The sequence below is a fragment of the Nerophis ophidion genome, linkage group LG05 (assembly GCF_033978795.1).
Source record: "Nerophis ophidion isolate RoL-2023_Sa linkage group LG05, RoL_Noph_v1.0, whole genome shotgun sequence".
Taxonomy (NCBI): Eukaryota; Metazoa; Chordata; class Actinopteri; order Syngnathiformes; family Syngnathidae; genus Nerophis; species Nerophis ophidion.
In genome coordinates this window covers 52,258,840-52,274,322 of record NC_084615.1, presented here as the reverse complement: position 1 = coordinate 52,274,322, position 15,483 = coordinate 52,258,840, and the positions used below count along the sequence as shown (strand labels likewise).

General features: G+C 39.6%; 1 protein-coding gene across 2 annotated transcripts in view; it reads left to right on the top strand.

Moving 5' to 3' along the window:
- The window catches only part of aup1 (AUP1 lipid droplet regulating VLDL assembly factor), a 32,503-nt gene extending 18,785 nt beyond the window's left edge, over window positions 1-13,718 (top strand). For both annotated transcript variants that reach the window (XM_061901506.1, XM_061901505.1), the window contains 5 exons: window positions 4,106-4,208; window positions 4,277-4,414; window positions 8,628-8,767; window positions 8,854-8,942; window positions 13,434-13,718. In XM_061901506.1, the coding sequence (XP_061757490.1) occupies window positions 4,106-4,208; window positions 4,277-4,414; window positions 8,628-8,767; window positions 8,854-8,942; window positions 13,434-13,479 (516 nt within the window). In that variant the 3' untranslated portion in view covers window positions 13,480-13,718. The remainder of the gene's footprint in view (window positions 1-4,105; window positions 4,209-4,276; window positions 4,415-8,627; window positions 8,768-8,853; window positions 8,943-13,433) is intronic.
- The last annotated feature ends 1,765 nt before the right edge of the window (window positions 13,719-15,483 follow it).

Genomic DNA, 15,483 nt, shown 5'->3' with positions numbered 1-15,483 from the left:
CCTCCAGAACAAAGCGGAAAAATCCATCCGGATTGTTATCGGTGCAAAGTTCAAAAGCCAGCACCTGTGATGGTATGGGGTTGTATTAGTGCCCAAGGCATGGGTAACTTACACATCTGTGAAGGCACCATTAATGCTGAAAGGTACGTACAGGTTTTGGAGCAACATATATTGGCATCCAAGCAACTTTATCATGGAAGCCCCTGCTTATTTCAGCAGGACAATGCCAAGCCACATGTAACAAAAGCGTGGCTTCATAGTAAAAAAGTGCGGGTACTAGACTGGCCTGCCTGTAGTCCAGACCTGTATCCCGTTGAAAATATGTGACTCATTATGAAGGGTATAATACGACAATGGAGACCCCGGGCTGTTGAACAACTTAATCATTACATCAAGCATTAATGGGAAATAATTCCTCCTGAAAAGCTTAAAAAAATGGTCTCCTTTGTTCCCAAACGTTAACTGATTGTTGTTAAAAGGAAAGGCCATGTAACCCAGTGGTAAAAATGCCCCTGTGCCAACTTTTTTGCAATGTGTGGTTGCCATTTAAATTCTCAGTTGATGATTATTTGCAAAAAAAAAAAAAAAAATTCTCAGTTCAAAATATCTTGTTTTTGCAGTATATTAAATTTTATATAAGTTGAAAAGGATTTGCAAATAATTGTATTCCGTTTTTATTTAAGAATCACACAAGATACCAACTTCACAGATTTTTGGTTTTGTATTTGACTTTAACCCTTAGATGCATAAGTGGGTCAAAAATGACCCGGTGAGGTTGTTTTCTTGAAATATCTTTGTAATGAAAATTTTTTAACATTTCATATTCCAGGTATTCCTCGAAAAACATGTTTTTGACATAATTCCATTTACATTTGTAACTTACCTTTTAAAAATTTTAAGAAATTTTAGTTTTTGTACTACTACCCCAAGCTTCCATAAGTGGGTCACAAATGACCCGCATGCATTTTCTTTGGAATCCAATGGGAACCTTCCATTCTTATCAGCTGTGGCTGTCTGGAATAAATAAATTGTGGACCACACGGACTATATCAGAAGTTTGACCCTTCAGGAAGACTATTTTACACAGCAAGAGCTGATACATGTAAGTATTATTGTCATACAGTATAGTATTGTGTGTGTGTGTCTTTCATGACTTATTCACTGCTTTTATTTATCAACGGATTAGCCTAGTTTATAACTAGCTAAAAATAGCTAGCTAACTAAGTCAGCTAACATTACTATTTGTATTGTGTTTGTGCGTGTGAGAATGTTTGTATTATTCATCAATAAATTAGCCTACTTTACAACTAGCTAACACTAGCTAGCTAACTAAGTTTGCTAACATCACTATTTGAATTGTGTTTGTGCGTGTGAAAGAGTGTTAGTATTATTCATCAATAAATTAGCCTACTTTACAACTAGCTAACACTAGCTAGCTAGCATTACCATATGGTATTTAGTGTGTATGTGTGTGTAAGTGAGTGCTACATATTAATCCATTGAAAACATTACTCTCATGTTTCTTCATAAAGGTGTCATGGCTGCTAAATACACAATGGAAATGGGCCTACAGATACTGGATGATGGAGAGGCGATAACGGGGTTGGACTCAGAGTCTGAAATTTCTGATGATGAGGACCCAGACTATTGTCCAGGTGGCAGTGGCAGTCGTCCACCTGGAAATCCAACTGAACAGGATCAATCTGACTCAGAAGATTCCTCTTCGGTGTCCTCTGAAGAAGAAAATATCATGTCCAACAGAATGAGTCGGAAGGGCTCTTACTGGAGCGAGTTACCTCCCACCCAGGGTAGAACACAGAGCCACAATATCATCAGAAGTCGGTCAGGGCCTGCAGAAGGGCTTAGCACCACTGTCTCACCAAAAGATGCATGGGAGCACTTTATCACTGATGATATAATACAAGAGGTGATGTAGTGCACAAACTTGGAAGGACGGAGAGTAGCAACAGCTAGAAGAAAAGAATGGACAAATGTCACTAAAGATGAATTCATGGCCTTCATTAGATTGACCCTGCTTGCAGGAAGTGAGAAGAACTTGGATGTTTCAGTCCGTGAGTTTTTTGGGAGTCCTCTACATGATCTTATGTACAAGGCCACTATGGCTGTTGGAAGATTTGAAGACATTCGCCTTACCTTGCGCTTCGATGATAAGAGGACCATAGCCTTCCGACTGGAAACAGACCATATGGCAGCCTTGCGCTATGTATGGGACCTGTTCCTGGTCAACTGCAGACAGCGATTCATCCCCAGTGATTGTGTCACTGTGGACGAACAGCTTGTGCCATTCAGGGGTAGGTGCAAGTTCTTACAGTACATGCCAAGCAAGCCCGCCAAGTACGGCCTAAAGATCTTCTGGGTTTGTGATGCACGCATCCCCTATGCAATAGATGGTATAGTTTACATAGGGAGACAACCAGGTGAAGAAGTTCAGAAGAATCTGGGGGAAAACATTGTCAAGCAGTTGTGTGGTAGATTTAGAAACACAGGTCGCAACATCACAAAGGATAACTTTTTCACTAGTGTGCCTCTTGCACAGCATCTTCTAGAAAAGTTTCTCACTATTGTGGGGACTCTACGTCTGAACAAGCCAGACATCCCTCCTGATGAAGCCTTCTAAGTCCAGGGAGGTTCACAGCACAGAGTTTGGATTCAACAACAGCCTTACCAGGGTCAGCTATGTCAGAAAGAAAGCAAAAGCTGTTGTGCTCCTGAGCACGATGCACCACGACAAAGTAGTGGATGAAAATAGCAGAAAGAAAAAAACAGAAGTGATCACATTTTACAACAAGACGAAAGGAGGTGTAGACACCACTGATCAGATGGTTGGAACCTACACCTGCAAGCGCCAAACACAGAGGTGGCCCATGGTGTTGTGGTACAACAAAATTGACATCGCCACCCTGAATTCCTACACCTTTTTCACGGCTCAGCACCCAGATCTCAAGAGCGACATCACCAATGCACGACGGATCTTCCTCAAAGAGCTGTCAAAGGAGCTTGTCACCCCACACATGAGGAGTCGACTGGAAGGCTGCCCCCAACTGCAAACCCCGATTATTGAAGCAATGTGGGGTGACAAAAGCCAAAATCCAGCCACAGGAGAGAAGCAGACATGGCCAACCAAAGAGAAAGAGGTGTCAGATCTGCCCAAGTAACACAGATCGCAAAGTTAACAACAGTTGTGGGAAATGCAATGATCACAGCCAGAAACAGGTAGTTTGTCTGAACTGCATACAATGATGAGACAAGGCAAAACAGGGAAAAGAAAGAGGAACTGTCAATGACTGGACATACATACACACACGCACACACAATGGATGTTCAAATTTTTTCTATTGCTGTTCTGGGTAATTTTGTTTTAAATTGTGAAGAAGAAAAGTGAAGAATAAAGATATTTTAAACATGAAATCATTCTTGTGTGGTCCTAAATATATTACAAAATATTATACAAGTGATTATTCTTCACCAAAATGACAACAAATGGCATGAAAACACGTTGATTCTAACATGGGTCATTTTTGACCCACTTGTGGAAGAGTGTAGGGTCCAGTCACTCGTGCATCTAAGGGTTAATAAAGGCCCATCCATCCATTTCCTACCACTTGTCCCTTTCGGGCTCGCGGGGGTTGCTGGAGCCTATCTCAGCTGCATTCGGGCGGAAAGCGAGGTACACCCAGGAGAAGTCGCCACCTCATCACAGGGCCAACACAGATAGACAACATTCACACTCACATTCGCACTGTTTAGATATGTTGTGGCAGAACTGAATATTTTTTGTCTAATGATCTTGACACCCCATATTGTGCACATATTTTCGATTGTGAAACTGTGGATGTTACGGCACTTGCTGTGGCATATTATGAGAGCATTTGAGGATGGTTTATTACCTACATTGTAGCTCAAAAACCAAAGCAAAAAACGGAGGAGGGTTGTATATAAAAACTGGTATGTCAAAGAACCACTGTACTGTATATTGCTGTGTCTGCGCTGGGTTTTTGCTGCTTGTTTAGTTTGTTCATGTAAAGATGCTATTATAAAGGGAAATGCTTACAAAAGTGTGAAATTGGTGGGCCTCCATCTTCAGCTGCTGGCCTGTGAACTGGGCTTGGTCTCCACAAAGCTCACCAGAGCTGACAAAGCAGAGCACATCAAGAGGAAACGACATGCTGTGCCACCAACGTCTACAAGTAAGCAAATTGTCAACATGCTCGTGAATGAGCATTGTATTTACTTTTTGATTGATTTGTCATTGTAGGAGTGAGGCCTGCTTCTATCAGCCTGGGTTTCATGGTGCCGACTTTGGGAACAGATGAACGCAGAATTGCTAAGATGGCCCAGCAAGTGAAGGATGTACTGCCTCACATCCCACTGAACATCATTGTAAAGGACTTAGGTAAATGAAGTACTGTCACACTTTTACTCATCCATCCCATATCCTCTTTGTGCTGACCTCTGCTCAACCACAATCCTATTTCAATTGATTATGGCATTGCATTGATGTGCAGCGGCGTCATGTTTTTTTAATTATCCTATATTAAGTGTCTGGTGAGAGAAATGTACAGTGTACATTGACTGTCCCCGAAAAAACAATGGTGACCTAACACTAAGTAAAGAAAAAAGGTCCATATTGGGACCAGTAAGCAGAGGTGGGTAGAGCAGCCAGAAATTGTACTCAATTAAGAGTACTGTCACTTTCGAGATTTATTACTCAAGTAAAAGTAAGGAGTAGTCACTCAAATATTTACTTGAGTAAAAGTAAAAAGTATGTTGTGAAAAAACTACTCAAGTAGTGTGTAACTGATGAGCAACCTGATTACGGCAACAAATAATGCACAAAAACATAAAAATAGCAATGAGCAAATTCAGAGCCAGGAATATCTCTTAAGCAACTAAAACAATAATATATATTAAATAATAGTACATTAAAATAAAAAAAAATAAGGCACATTGAGCCACAATAACTTAACAGCACCATAGGCTCAGTAGGCATTGATTGATTGATTGATTCATTCATTCATTGAAACTTGTATTAGTAGATTGCACTGTACAGTACATATTCCGTACAATTGACCACTAAATGGTAACACCCCAATAAGTTTTTCAACGTTTATCAATTACTTAATAAATGACCAAGTCCAGGTGATCTACCTCATATATACGTATACATACACACACATATCATATATATATATATATATATATATACACACATTTATATATACAGTATATAATTTATATTTATTTATTTTGCCGTTTTTGTTGACATGTTAAAAGTGTTTTAATGAATATACATGCATGATGTTTAACATATAGATTCCTATCTTTCATGAAGACAAGAATATAAGTTGGTGTATTACCTGACTCTGATGACTTGCATTGATTGGAATCAGACGTCCACGTTTTCAAATGGAGGAGAAAAAAATGTCCTCTTTTCTGTCCAATACCACATGAAAGTCGTTGGTTTTTGGCATCTTATTTGTCCAGCTTCCATATTCGTTTTTATACACTTTACAATAAATACATTGGCGGCAAACTCCGTAGCTTTCTAGCTTGTTTGCGCTGGCTTTCGGACTCTTATTTTGTTAGCGCAGGCGCGATGGAGCGACACTTTTATTGTGAAGACAGGAACTGTGCGATCAGTCTTTAGGCTTTTGACGGGAAGTACGGTTGAAATAAAAAGTGTCTTTTTTCCTTTACACTTTTGATTGATTGAAACTTTTATTATTAGATTGAACAGTACAGTACATAATCCGTACAATTGACCACTAAATGGTAACACCCGAATAAGTTTTTCAACTTGTTTAAGTCGGGTCATGTGACCGCCTGGCTCTGTTTGATTGGTCCAACGTCACCATGTGATTGGTGAAACGCAGGCATGCGTAATCCTACTTTGAAGGTCTGTCATAAACCAAAACAAACATTAACAGATCGATAAACAAAAGTAACGAGTAGCGAGCCGAATGTAGATAAATGGAGCGGAGTAAAAGTAGCGTTTCTTCTCTATAAATATACTCAAGTAAAAGTATGTTGCATAAAAACTACTCGTACAAGTACAGTTTATCCCAAAAGTTACTCCAGTAAATGTAACGGAGTAAATGTAGCGCGTTACTACCCACCTCTGCCAGTAAGCACTTTCCTTTACTGGTGTCATGTGATGTTAACCATACAAGGTCTTTGTTGTGAACACGGAGTAGGGGCATAATGTACAAAGACCAGCGTTGATTTACTCCTGAAATAGATTTGAACTCCTGTATGTTCAAATCTAGAAAATGTTGTATGCAGAAAAATATCCAAATGTATAAAAGTTTGTGTAAAAAAAAAAAAAAAAGTCCAAGCACATTTACTTTGTACATTCCAATCAACATGGAATTGAGTGCACATGTTGAATTGGTTTGCCTTTCCCTGTCCACGATTCTTATTTATTGTTCAAATCGGAATTAAATTAGCCATGCACCTGAGGTTCCCTTCTCTGTAGGATGAGAAAACAAAGACAATGGGTAAGACGTTCAAAAAAGAATTTGACTCAAAGCAATGACACAATTAAACCAGCAAAAAAAAAAAAAGTCACTAACTTTAACAACTGACTTTTAATGATGGAACATAACGTTTTCGGGGCACTTGCTCAATGCACATCACAGGGATTAATATTAAGACAATTACATAGATAATTTATAGTCAACAACAAGTTAGCCATCGTGCACAGTGCCAGCTTGAAGTATGTTCCCAACCACTGAGTTACTCAAAATGACTAAATAGTGTGTTGAACCAATGCTGGCCACATCACATATGATCTGCACATTCATCAAATAAAAATGTTTCATGTTGACATCCACAAATTCATTAAGTGATGAATAACAACGTATCTGCAGTTGACAAGTTCGATAACATTAGGAACACTGACTAGAGTGACTAGGCGTGGCACGTCTCAGTTGATTGGCATAGTTTATAGCAGGGGTGCCCACACTTTTTCTGCAGGCGAGCTACTTTTCAATTGACCAACTCGAGGGGATCTACCTCATTTATATATATCATTTATATTTATTTATTTATGAAAGAGACATTTTTGTAAACAAGTTAAATGTGTTTAATGATAATACAAGCATGTGTAACACATATAGATGTCTTTCTTTCACAAAGACAAGAATATAAATTGGTGTATTACCTGATTCTGATGACTTGCATTGATCAGACAGTAATGATGATAACGCTCACATTTTCAAATGGAGGAGAAAAAAAGTTGTCCTTTCTGTACAATACCACATGAAAGTTGTTGGTTTTTGGCATCTAATTCATCCAGCTTCCATACACTTTACAAGAAAAACATTGGCGGCAAATTCCGTAGCTTGCTTGATTGACATTCACGGCACCCGAGGGTCTTGTGAGATGACGCTGGCTGCTGCCAGTTCATTATTATGAAAAAATGACAGAGAGGAAGGCGAGAAACACTTTTTATTTCAACAGACTTTCGCGCCGTCCCTTCCGTCAAAACTCTAAAGGCCGACAGCACATTTCCTATCTTCACAATAAAAGCCCTGCTTCATGCTGCCTGCGCTAACAAAATAAGAGTCTCGGAAAGCTGGCGTGCACAAGTGATGTGCACGCCAGCTTTCTGAGGGATCGCTTGTGCACGCCAGTTTTCCGAGACTCTGTATTTAGTTAGCGCATGCAGCATGAAGCAGGGCTTTTATTGTGAAGATCGGAAATGTGCAGTCGGCCTTTAGAGTTTTGACGGAAGGTACGGCGCGAGAGTCTGTTGAAATAAAAAGTGTTTCTCACCTTCCTCTCGGTCATATTTTCATAATAATGATCTTGCAGCAGCCAGCGTCATCTCACAAGACCCTCCGGTACCGTGAATGTCATTTAAGTGACGTCTTGGTGAAGATTGATGATCACAAATTTTTAGGTCCATTTTTTTTTTAAAAGCCTGGCTGGAGATCGACTGACACAACCCCCGCGGTCGACTGGTAGCTCGCGATCGACGTAGTGGGCACCCCTGATTTATAGCCTACATGTCAACATTTGTAATTAAAGTACGGTAAACCTCCCAAGAAATGGGGAAAAATAAGGGATTTTCATCACAGTTTGCCAATATAATCAATGGTTTTGGTTCAACAGGAGTTTGAACCCAAGTCTGTTGCGATACAAGACACTGTCACAAAACACTGAGTCATCCACCCCGACACACACAGACACATACACAATTCAACAAGTAAATAAACTCTCTGAAAACATCAGCAGCCCTGAAAAGTTGGTTCATGCCAGCCGGCAAGGTAGTCGGTGTGGTGATGAAACTCTGTGCCGATGCACAATGGCCCCTCTGAGTGGGCGGAAGCATATTCACAGGACTTTTCTTTGCCACCGTGGGCTGTGAAAGAGTTATGATATTCATCGGAGCCTGTATTTTAAATGTTAATATGACCTGTGATCACACTCATTTAATCATGGCAGCCAAAATGGTGATCATGATTAAAATTTGATTAATTGTGCAGCCCTAGTGTCAATCATCCTGTTAGTCCAGAAAAGAGGATTCTTTAAAACACCATGCAAAGTATGAATTGCACTGGTTATCTGCAGTGCATGACACTTGCCTTTGAATGATTCCACAGCAAAAACCAATTGTGTTGACCACACCATTACAAACCTCCTGGAGAACAGGGCAGAAGCTTCAGTGGAAGAAACTGGGACGTCATCCTTTGGAGCATCAATGAACAGCACATACTCTTCTAGTTCTGCTCCAACAACAAAGGTTTCACTTTGATCATGTTTGTTGTTCATGGTTTATGTTACTCTATATTACATAACAATCTTCATTTTATATTGTCTTCTTCACAGCCTGCTGGCAAACCTTTTGCGAAATCCCCAGCTGACAGACATTTGTCTCTCCAAGAGAGGAAAGAAGCGCTGTACAATTTTGCACGAAGGTTTGGATTCCATTATATCTTTGTAAAGCAGTATTGTATAATAAAGATAAGATTAAGATAGATCTGCTTGTTGTAGCACTCTCAAAATAAAGCCGAGGATTAAAACATTTGAGTGACAGGAGGAAGTTTTTAGCACATAATTGAAAAATGTATTAAATATAGCCAGATTACATTTATGCTAATAGCATGTTGACACTAAGCACATTACAGTTCAATGACAAAATAAAACAAAAATATTAAAAAACATTTACCGTCAAAAATAATTTGAGTAACAGGTCTGTGCTGAGATTTTAGTTGAAATATGATGGAATATACATGAAAAATACATTTGTTAACTTTTGGCCGACAGAGGCGGTGAAAGATGCGACTTCCTTTGGGTGGTTCATGTGACTTGAAGAATGTTTCACATATTTCAAAAGTGGTTATGTGCTAAGGTAACAGGACTTAGTGAAACCCCATTAAAGTGTGAATATTTAATGCATTGTTTTTTGTTTTTAAAATAAAATGCACTTAAAAGTTTTGTTGAGAAAGGGAGTAATACACTTACAGTGTTTCCCCCAGAATACATATTAGTTAAGGTGGTTACCCTCCAGGACAGGCGGACACACGGGGAAGGGGCTGGCTGGCAATATACGATATATATCTCGGTATTTTTTTTAAAACACTCCTTGTTACCTGAGATAATAATTATTTCATTATTTTGACTTAGTAAATATTGACTTACTAAGACAAAATAATGACTAAGTCAAATTAATGATTTACTGCAAATAAGCGTTTGCAACAAGCATTTGTAAAAAAGAGTTAAAAGCAGGGCCACATGCTGACATATACTCAACTCATCATGCTTAATTTATTACAGCATTTAGGAAGCCTGTTGTTGATTTTTATTATGGAAATGTTATATTTTTATCAACATGTGATAGCAGATAAACAAGGCTGCTACATTACTAATGATTATTGTAACTACAGCTGAAAAAATAGTACAATAACAATACGAGAGACTATTCATCCCTGAACACCATGGAGTTCATGTAGGCTTTATGATGCAGTTACATTATTATATCAACTATCAGCCATTATTATGTCAACTATCAGAGACGTATACTTTTCATTTAACACAATGTCAACAAGCTCATAGTGATGGTACTAGTAGTTGACTGGGAGGTGTTTATTATAATTTGCGGAGAGTCCGCTGCATTATGCTTCCCTGCTAAACACCTTTCTGCTAATACGCACCGTCTCTCTTCTCTGCCTGCCTCTGCTATGAGCACTGACTCCATGTGCTCTGAATTCTCATTGCTGATTGGCTGTTACCGCTCTGCGTTTGACCAATCAGATGGTTGTGTGGGTGGGACAATGCTGGGTGCTGCAGAGAAGCACTGACAGAGGCAGTAGGAAGCGTAGCAGCTTGTTAAGACTTTAGTTTAGCACCAAATGATAATATAAATACATTTAATACAGTCAGATATAAATATGGCTACAAGAGAAGTATCCTACACTTCTCTTTTGTAAAGTAAATCTGAACAGCCGATATGCGCATCTCAATCAATCAATCAATGTTTATTTATATAGCCCCAAATCACAAATGTCTCAAAGGACTGCACAAATCATTACGACTACAACATCCTCGGAAGAACCCACAAAAGGGCAAGGAAAACTCACACCCAGTGGGCAGGGAGAATTCACATTCAGTGGGACGCCAGTGACAATGCTGACTATGAGAAACCTTGGAGAGGACCTCAGATGTGGGCAACCCCCCCCCTCTAGGGGACCGAAAGCAATGGATGTCGAGCGGGTCTAACATGATACTGTGAAAGTTCAATCCATAGTGGCTCCAAGACAGCAGTGAGAGTCCCGTCCACAGGAAACCATCTCAAGCGGATCAGCAGCGTAGAGATGTCCCCAACCGATACTATATGATTTGCCTGAGAAGCTGGACAGGACAAAAATTATTATTATTATTTTTTTTTTTTTAAGACTTTAGTTTAGGCGGTGGCTCTTTGTTGTTAAGGCGCCCACCTTAAAAAAAGAAGCCCTGCGGTAAACCCTGACTTATAAAAGCATATAACATTTCCTAAGGATTTAAAAGATGATAATTGAAGGTAAAATGTAATTTTAAGTACAAACCCCGTTTCCATAAGAGTTGGGAAATTGTGTTAGATGTAAATATAAACGGAATACAATGATTTGCAAATCATTTTTAACCCATATTCAATTGAATGCACTACAAAGACAAGATATTTGATTTTCAAACTAATACTTTATTTTTTTTTTTTAAATAAAAATTAACTTAGAATTTCTTGGCTGCAACACGTGCCAAAGTAGTTGGGAAAGGGCATGTTTACCACTGTGTTACATCACCTTTTTTTTTTTTTTTTTACAACACTCAATAAACGTTTGGGAACTGAGGAAACTAATTGTTGAAGCTTTGAAAGTTGGAATTCTTTCCCATTCTTGTTTTATGTAGAGCTTCAGGCGTTCAACCGTCCGGGGTCTCTGCTGTCGTATTTTACGCTTCATAATGCGCCACACATTTTCGATGGGAGACAGGTCTGGACTCCAGGCGGGCCAGGAAAGTACCCGCACTCTTTAACTACAAAGCCACGCTGTTGGAACATGTTGCTTGGCATTTTTTTGCTGAAATAAGCAGTGGTGTCCATGATAATGTTACTTGGATGACAACATATGTTGCTCCAAAACCTGTATGGACCATTCAGCATAATGGTGCCTTCACAAATGTGTAAGTTACCCATGCCTTGGGCACTAATACACCCCCATACCATCACAGATGCTGGCTTTAGAATTTTGCGCCTATAACAATCCGGATGGTTATTTTCCTCTTTATTCCGGAGGACACCATGTCCACAGTTTCCAAATAAAATTTGAAATGTGGATTCGTCAGACCACAAAACACTTTTCAACCTTGCATCAGTCCATCTCAGATGATCTCGGGCCCAGCGAAGCCGGCGGCTTTTCTGGGTGTTGTTGTAAATGGCTTTCGCTCCGCATAGTAGAGTGTTAACCTGCACTTAGAGATGTAGCGACCAACTGTAGTTACTGACAGTGGTTTTAGGAAGTGTTCGTGAGCCCATAAGGTGATATTCTTTACACACTGATGTCGGTTTTTGGTGCAGTACCGCCTGAGGGATCAACGGTCCTTAATATCATCGCTTACGTGCAGTGATTTCGCCAGATTCTCTTAACTTTTTAATGATTTAACTGACCGTAGATGGTAAATCCCTAAATTCCTTGCAATAGCTCGTTGAGAAATGTTGTTCTAAAACTGTTCGACAATTTGCTTACATAGTGGTGAACCTCACTCCATCTTTGTTTGTGAATTACTTAGCATTTCATGGAAGCTGCTTTTATACCCAATCATGGCACCCACCTGTTCTCAGTTAGCCTGCACACCTGTGGGATGTTCCATATAAGTGTTTGATGAGCATTCCTCAACTTTATCAGTATTTATTGCCACCTTTCCCAACTTCTTTGTCACGTGTTGCTGGCATCAAATTCTAAAGTTAATGATCATTTGCAAAAAAAAAAAAAGTTTATCAGTTTGAACATCAAATATGTTGTCTTTGTAGCATATTCAACTGAATATGGGTTGAAAAGGATTTGCAGATCATTGTCTTCCGTTTATATTTACATCCAACACAATTTCCCAACTCATATAGAAACCGGGTTTGTACATGAGAGAGAAGTGGAAGTGTGATGATTATCTCTCACTGTCTTGACTCACAAAAATTTGTGCTATAAATCACTCGCAACAGGTTCTCTAATGTTCTTGACATGCAGGGATAAATTAGTTGAAACAAAAATGAATGTTTAAGATGGACAAACACTTTTCAAGCATAAAACCTTCATGGAGAATGTCTACAACTTGTGGAGAGACGGAGCAGGCTATGGACAATAAGGAAGTCTTTGGTGGTGTTTCTTTCTGTAATTATATGTATTATTATTATTATTATTATTAATTGTAATAAAACAGTACAGTAATTTGTCAATGAGTTCCAAGTACAGTATGTGCTTTTACTGATATATAGTGTCTACTTCTACCTCTGTGTTGTATAAAACAAGTAAAACATCAATACAGTATTCGTTTTTCAATATGTGTTGAAATTCTGTGCTTTTTAGGCTAAGGTTACGAGGAGCACTTAAAAAATGTATTGCAAATGTATACAGTGACAAGTTGCTTCTACATTATTGGGGAAAAAAAGCCTCAAAACATTGCAACTTTTGCCGCAACTTTGTGAAAAAGCTGCTGCAAATTCAGCCTGGCTTGCAACAAAACTGTGAAGGTCAGCGACTCCGATACGGTACACTTTTTAAAACATGCGTCATGCCCTGTGCCCCCGAAAGGGACAAGCTGTAGAAGATGGATGGATGGATGTTTCTCTTCATTGCATTGAAGATGATACTGTATATGTGTTGAGTCTGAAACAGCAGTGATGTCATTAAATGGTGTAACTATTCCTATTTGTTTTCCAGACGCTATATTGAAAAACACGGGTTGGACCAAGAAGACGGTCACTGAACACTTTGGATCAAGCATTCAATTAATCTGTCTTATCTTGAAAGATGATTTTTATACTCAGTCAAATTGCGGGATGTTGATAAAGAGACTCAAAGTGATTTATGCATGTTCAATACTTCATTCTTGCTGATGCGTCATTTTGATAACACTTTTTATTATGATGCTGACTGTGAATCATCTATTTATTTTTATAATGTCAAGAGTTGTCCAATAAAATAAAGTTTAGCTTGTCCGAGCAATGTTTCACAGACAATCAAAGTCTGCCATCGTTTGCCAACAAATGTTTTTTTGTTTGGCAAAATGAATTAATACTGATCTGAAATGTTTTTCAGTAAGATTTATTATCTTTCATATACTGTACATTTAAGACACAACTTTGGGTTCTGATCAACGCTCACATCACATCACCTTTGTGAAAAATTCCAGTCTAGTTTCCGCTCTGGCCAAAGTACGGAAACTGCTCTGGTTAGGGTCACCAATGACCTGCTGATGACTGCTGATGCTGGCTCACCATTTTCTCTTATCCTCCTTGACCTCACTCCAGCATTCGACACTGTTGATCACTGCATCCTCCTACACTCCGCCATCGAACTCCCTGATACTGCCCTAAACGGGTTCTTAGACAAAGACTTAGACAAACTTTAATGATCCACAAGGGAAATTGTTTATGTCGTCCCTCACAGTGGGAACAGAGTTTGTCTCTCTGGGAGAGGCAAAGTCAGACACACACTGTCACCCGCGGTGTCCCTCAAGGATTAGTCCTTAAGTGTGGGATGACATGTGATTGTATGTAAAATGTGTGATATAATATTTGATACAGGCAGCCCAACAGCGTGTTTATTTGTTTAAAGCTGGACAGCCAGATAACATGTAAATGTCCTCCAATAAGCACACAAGGTTAGTCTTTTCTTGTATTTTTGTCAACTCATTTACAAAAGGTAAACATGGTAGGCTATATGAGACTAGCAGCTGGCAGCCACACAACAGCTATAAGTACACAATAGCACAGAAGCTAGGCATACTATAATATGTCCTTAATTGAATAATATTGCTGTCTAATACCCCACATTGGTCTTTATGAACAGGTATCAATATTTTGAAGCTGAGTTACAGAATATGTCTTTGTCGTTGAAATGACAAACATTGCATCACAATATTGTTAGAAAAGTTGTTCCCAGATAAAACATTGAATGGATGTGTTTGAGTTATGTAAATGTATTATAAAGTAGTAGTCTTCTTCTCAATATGTCCTATTTGACTTAAGTCTCGCTGTAATACTCGGGCCACACTGCAGCATCTATTCACGGGCAGCATCCCCCTACTGAGCAGTACTGGGGCCTTGACCTATATCACCTGTTCCATTCCAACCTGCGCTGCCGCCAGAGACACCTCTGGCAGCTATACCTCTTGGGGCGGTGCCAGCAACTGGGGTTCCATCCCCGCTTCTGCCAACCAGTCACTGCCGTTGTGTCCTTGGGCAAAACACACTCACCTGCTCCCAGTGCCACCCACTTTGGTTTAAAAATGTAACTTAGATATTGGGTTCCCCAATGTAAAGAGTCAGTTGAGAAAAGCGCTATATAAATATAATTCACTTCACCTCTCCTTAGACCACCTGGTGGTCCCGGTCTCTCCCAGGAGCACCATGTCAGTACTAAACATAAGTCTTAGGTCAAACGATCTTTCGGCCTCAACCACCCAGTTGTTCGAATTAGATCGAAGTGGCACTCGCCACGGCACCCGGTGACAATGGTAATGCGGGTACGTTTGATTCGTACCATAGTGACGTCAACAGGAATTATGCTGACCTCTAGTGGTCATGTGTGAAAATATGCCCATTTGAAAAGGGGAGAAAATGTTTCAACTTAAGATCCATCCATTTCCTACCGCTTATTCCCTTTGGGGTAGCGGGGGGAGCTGGTGCCTATCTCAGCTACAATCGGGCGGAAGGCGGGTTACACCCTGGACAAGTCGCTATTTCATCGCAGGGCCAACACAGATAGA